This window comes from Thunnus albacares, chromosome 8 (genome assembly GCF_914725855.1).
Source record: "Thunnus albacares chromosome 8, fThuAlb1.1, whole genome shotgun sequence".
Lineage (NCBI taxonomy): Eukaryota > Metazoa > Chordata > Actinopteri > Scombriformes > Scombridae > Thunnus > Thunnus albacares.
The window spans coordinates 34620629-34626203 of record NC_058113.1 but is presented as its reverse complement, the minus strand read 5'-3'; the positions used below and the strand labels follow the sequence as shown (position 1 = coordinate 34626203).

The 5575-nt window shown below is 43.6% G+C and overlaps 1 protein-coding gene across 1 annotated transcript; it reads left to right on the top strand.

Moving 5' to 3' along the window:
* The first annotated feature begins 273 nt into the window (after positions 1 to 273).
* Positions 274 to 5058, top strand: tmem79b (transmembrane protein 79b). Its single transcript, XM_044359451.1, has 5 exons — positions 274 to 410; positions 2282 to 2814; positions 3220 to 3414; positions 3566 to 3797; positions 4545 to 5058. Exons 2-5 carry the CDS (start codon positions 2313 to 2315, stop codon positions 4747 to 4749), a joined length of 1134 nt encoding a protein of 377 aa, XP_044215386.1. The 5' UTR covers positions 274 to 410; positions 2282 to 2312; the 3' UTR covers positions 4750 to 5058.
* The last annotated feature ends 517 nt before the right edge of the window (positions 5059 to 5575 follow it).

The window sequence follows — 5575 nt, the reverse complement described above, 5'->3', positions numbered from 1 at the left end:
AATTATCAGTTTATTAGATATGAATCATTATTAAAGATAAAACAACTCAGCAGTGTATAAAACAACAGTTCCAGCTGATAAAAACACTGACTGACAGTTTACTGCATAACCAAGTTTCACTTTTTATACTTGAAGTACATTCTTCTGACAATACTTCTATATTCTACTGTTTATGAAGTAAATGATGGAAATATTTCTGTCTGTAACTGTAATATAATAATAAACCCGCCGGAGACTTTTCCTTTAAAACCAGTTTCTCTGTCATTCACCTGACGTGACGTGACGTGACCACACCTGCAGTGGACTTCCGGAGAGTTTCACTAACAACAACAGAAGAAAAACAAGTGGAAGAAGAGTAAGAAGAGGAGGAAGAAGAAGAAGAGGAAGAAGAGGAAGATCAGACCGTCAAGGTGATTCTTTAATCTGAACTTTAATCTTTAGTTCAGACTCAGTTTGAGTTTAAAGTTTAGTTTAATCTGAGTCCGTTTGTAGCTGTTAGCATGTTAGCATGTTAGCATGTTAGCACACAGTCTGAATATTGATTATTTATCAGTTTGTTTCTGGATATTAACACACAGTCTGTCTGCGATACACACACAGGTGATGACGTATGATACTCATTTGCGGTTTTTACTCTGATTTGTTTTTAATCTGATGTTTAATCCAAAAACGCCTCACGGCCGCCATGTCAGAGTCCGAGTGACGTCACGTGCAATGGGCGGAGCTAACCTCACCTGCTGGGTTCAGAATCAGCTGTTTACTGTTGCTATTTATTATGAAGGGCAATAAAATCACTGATGTGATAACGTGACAGGACAGCAGTGATACAGTCAGGTGAGCTAATGACAGTTACCTGGACGTTACCTGGACGTTACCTGGACGTCACCTGGACGTGTTGTCTGGATGTTCCAGCAACGTTGAAACATGTTGTTACATCATCGACGAGCCTGTTCAGTTTCTCTGTTAATGTTTATTTAAACATCGGTGCTGGAAAATAACTAAATACATTTACTCTATTACTGTATTTAAGTACAGTTCTGAGGTACTTGTACTTTACTTGAGTATTTCCATGTGATGCTACTTTCTACATTTCAGAGGGAAATATTGTACTTTCTACTCCACTACATTTATTTGACAGCTTTAGTTACTTTTCAGATGCAGATTTGACACAATGGATAATATAACAAGCTATTAAAATACAACACATTGTTAAAGATGAAACCAGTGGTTTCCAACCTTTTTGTCTTTTGACGTCTTACAAAAAGCAGTGTGTAGTCGGGGTCACATTTCACATGTCTATGAGTTGTTAACAGCTCCACCAAATAGTGATTTTTCCCTCTAAACTTCTCACATGCTTTCATTTCAATAAATGTTCAAATGATCCAATATTTCAGCAAAAATCAAAGATTAGAGAAAAAGTCCAAAAACTGAAAACAGATTTGTGTATCAGAACTTTGTTTTTTCTTCTTTCCTCTCCCATTAATCATCTCACCACCCCTCAGATTTACCTGCTGACCCTTTGGAGGGGCCCGACCCCTAGGTTGGGAACCACTGGACTAAACTAGCTAACTGTATATAAAGTAGTGTAAACTAGCTCCACCTCCAGCAGCTACAACAGTAACATGCTGCTCTAACACTGATGCTTCACTATTAATAATCTAATGATGTCATATATAATAATATATCAGTCAGAGGGACCAAACCACTACTTTTACTGCAATACTTTAACTACATCAAGCTCATAATACTTATGTACTTTTACTGCAATACTTTAACTACATCAAGCTCATAATACTTATGTACTTTTACTGCAATACTTTAACTACATCAAGCTCATAATACTTATGTACTTTTACTGCAGGAGGATTTTTCATGCAGGACTTTTACTTGTAATGGAGTATTTGTACTTTGCTGTATTGGTTCTTTTACTGCAGTAAAGGATGTGAATTCTTCTTCTACTGATGTTTTGTGATTAAATGTCTCCTGTGACTCTTCATCGTGCTGATGATGATTTTACAGTTGATGTAATTCCACCTGATCGACAGTAGATGTCAGCGTTACGTAGAAAAAATCCTTTTATTTATTCAGTGTTCAAAATGTTCCAGGTAACTGTAGAGGAGGAGTTCCCAGTGTTCCCAGTGTTCCCAGTGTTCCCAATGTCCATTTATTGGGACTATTTTCAACAGTGGATGAATCCACATTTGGTGCTCTGATTACTGTAACTGATACGATGACTCATGAACCGATTAACTGATTATTGGTTAACTGTTCTCTCTGACAGACGATCGGCCTGAAGACACTCTGACAGGAAGATGGAGGACAGCGGGGGGACAAAGGCGACACAAGAGGAGGAGGTGGTGAAGTCCGCCATGATGGAAGCCAGCACGCTGCAGTGGCCAGGAGACAGACAGACAGGTGGACAGACAGGTAAAGGTGACAGGATGAGTGTGAGGTCAGACGTGTCTCTCCGAGACGCAGCGAGCTGGACGGAGAGCGAGAGGGAGCTGATGGCCGAGGGGAGGGCGAGGAGGGGCGGGGCAGGTGAAGACAAGGCGTCGGGGCCGGCGGTGGAGGGGGCGGAGTCGAGGGAGACACACCTGGAGGAGGAGGAGCCTGCGGAGAACCGCCTGCCGGAGAAAGCAGCTCAGGTGTTCAGTCCTGCAGTGACCGTCCTGCACTCGCCCTCCTCACCCAGAGAGAGCGAGGCATTCTGGGAGTTAGAGAAGAGCCCCTTCCTGGATCCCCAAGGACTACAGGACTACAACCAGCATGGCTACCAGTACGACTGGACCCAGGACACACCCCCTCCCAGATGTAAGAATACCTGTCTCTCTCTCAGGGTAGCAGGGTTCTGACCTGTCTCTCTCTCTCTCTCTCTCTCATGTGGGCGGGGCTTTGACCTGTCTCTCTCTCTCTCTCTCTCTCTCTCTTTCTCTCTTTCTCTCTCTCTCATGTGGGCGGGGCTCTGACCTGTCTCTCTCTCTCTCTCTCTCTCTCTCTCTCTCTCTTTCTCTCTCTCTCTCTCTCTCATGTGGGCGGGGCTCTGACCTGTCTCTCTCTCTCTCTCTCAGGTGGGCGGGGCTTTGACCTGTCTCTCTCTCTCTCTCTCTCATGTGGGCGGGGCTCTGACCTGTCTCTCTCTCTCAGGTGGGCGGGGCTCTGACCTGTCTCTCTCTCTCAGGTGGGCGGGGCTCTGACCTGTCTCTCTCTCTCTCTCAGGTGGGCGGGGCTGTACTGGCAGAGACACTCTGAAGATAGGCGTGTCCCTGATGAGTTCGGCGCTCTTCTTCCCCGTCCTGGTGTGGGGGGGTTATGTCTTCCTGCCGTTTGACGCCCCCCTGCTTGATGGCGCCCCCCTCAGACTCGTCTACACACTGCGCTGCTCCGTGTTCGCCGCCACACCCATCATCCTGGGTGAGTCCTGTCGCACCTGTTTGTCTCTCACCTGTTTCTCTCACCTATGTCTCACCTGCCTGTCTCACCTGTCTGTCTCACCTGTCTGTCTCACCTGTCTGTCCTACCTGTCTATTGCTCACCTGTCTGTGTCACCTGTCTCACCTCTCAGGTTGGCTGGTTCTGGGTGTCAGTCGGCTCAAGTTGGGTGTTGTTCGGCCTCTGTTTGATGAGGAGGTGAAGGAGGCGGAGCATCAGGAGATCAGCGTGCACCGGCGCTTTGTCTCTGACTCCGCCTCCCTGTTCCTGATCTACTTCCTGCAGCTGGTCGTCATGGCAATGTACCTGAGCCAGGAGCAGCTGAAGCTCGTCCCTCTGCTCACCATCATCTTCGCCTTCGGACGGTGAGATTTAAGTTTACTGTGATGTTTGTTTACTGTGGAACGTTCCAAAGGTTCTACCTGCTGTTTAATATGGAACGTTCCAAAGGTTCTACCTGCAGTTTAATATGGAACGTTCCAAAGGTTCTACCTGCTGTTTAATATGGAACGTTCCAAAGGTTCTACCTGCTGTTTAATATGGAACGTTCCAAAGGTTCTACCTGCTGTTTAATATGGAACGTTCCAAAGGTTCTACAGTCTGTTTAATATGGAACGTTCCAAAGGTTCTACAGTCTGTTTAATATGGAACGTTCCAAAGGTTCTACAGTCTGTTTAATATGGAACGTTCCAAAGGTTCTACAGTCTGTTTAATATGGAACGTTCCAAAGGTTCTACAGTCTGTTTAATATGGAACGTTCCAAAGGTTCTACCTGCTGTTTAATATGGAACGTTCCAAAGGTTCTACAGTCTGTTTAATATGGAACGTTCCAAAGGTTCTACCTGCTGTTTAATATGGAACGTTCCAAAGGTTCTACCTGCTGTTTAATATGGAACGTTCCAAAGGTTCTACCTGCTGTTTAATATGGAACGTTCCAATGGTTCTACCTGCTGTTTAATATGGAACGTTCCAAAGGTTCTACCTGCTGTTTACTGTGGAACGTTCTAAATGTTCTACAGTTTGTTTAAACTTTTAAGTGAAGGTGCGTTTGTTTTCTGTCTCCTGGCTGGTTGAAACTTTTAAGTGAAGGTGCGTTTGTTTTCTGTCTCCAGGCTGTTTTACTGGGTGGCCGCAGCCTTCGGCAGCAGTGTTCGAGGTTTCGGTTTCGGCCTCTCCTTCCTGCCAGGTCTCGCCATGATGGTCACCAACATGTACTTCATCTTCTCAGTGGAGGCGTCGGGGTCCATCTTCAGCTTGCCTCCTCCTCCTGAGGAGGTGCTGACTCCACCCGCCGGTAGACAGAGGTTCTGGGGATGAGAGCTGATCCATCAATAACCTCCCTGTCAGGTTGAAATATTGCAAATCAACTTTGTTTTTTTAAACTTTATTTTTTTATAAACTAAATCTGAAAACAAAAAGCTGAAAAAACAAAACAAAAATCAGTTGATAAAAGCTGTTTTATTTTGTAATGTTTAAAAAGAGAAACAAAGTTGGTAAAAAGGATCAAAGTTTTTAAGGATAACATGTAACTCCGCCCACCATCTGATGTTTGTTTCCTGTTTACTTCCTGTTTATTTTGTATTGATTTTATGATCATTAAACATTTGATATTTGGTTTATTAAAAACTTCTGTTTGTTTCTGTTTTTATCATTTTTACAAAGATTCCACAGTTAACACATGTTAACACACTGTAAACACCTGTAAACACCTGCAAACACACTGCAAACACCTGTAAACACACTGCAAACACCTGTAAACACACTGTAAACACACTGCAAACACCTGTAAACACCTGTAAACACACTGTAAACACATGTAAACACACTGTAAACACACTGTAAACACACTGTAAACACCTGTAAACACACTGTAAACACACTGTAAACACACTGCAAACACCTGTAAACACACTGTAAACACATGTAAACACACTGTAAACACCTGTAAACACCTGTAAATACCTGTAAACACACTGTAAACACATGTAAACACACTGCAAACACCTGTAAACACACTGCAAACACCTGCAAACACCTGTAAACACACTGTAAACACATGTAAACACACTGCAAACACCTGTAAACACATGTAAACACACTGCAAACACCTGTAAACACCTGTAAACACACTGTAAACACATGT

Excerpts from the sequence above, each read along its gene's own strand:
- tmem79b (XM_044359451.1), top strand. The coding sequence starts at position 2,313 with ATGGAGGACAGCGGGGGGACAAAGGCGACACAAGAGGAGGAGGTGGTG. Across the intron at positions 2,815-3,219 it reads GGACACACCCCCTCCCAGAT|GTGGGCGGGGCTGTACTGGC; the intron begins GTAAGAATACCT and ends TCTCTCTCTCAG. Across the intron at positions 3,798-4,544 it reads ATCATCTTCGCCTTCGGACG|GCTGTTTTACTGGGTGGCCG; the intron begins GTGAGATTTAAG and ends TTCTGTCTCCAG.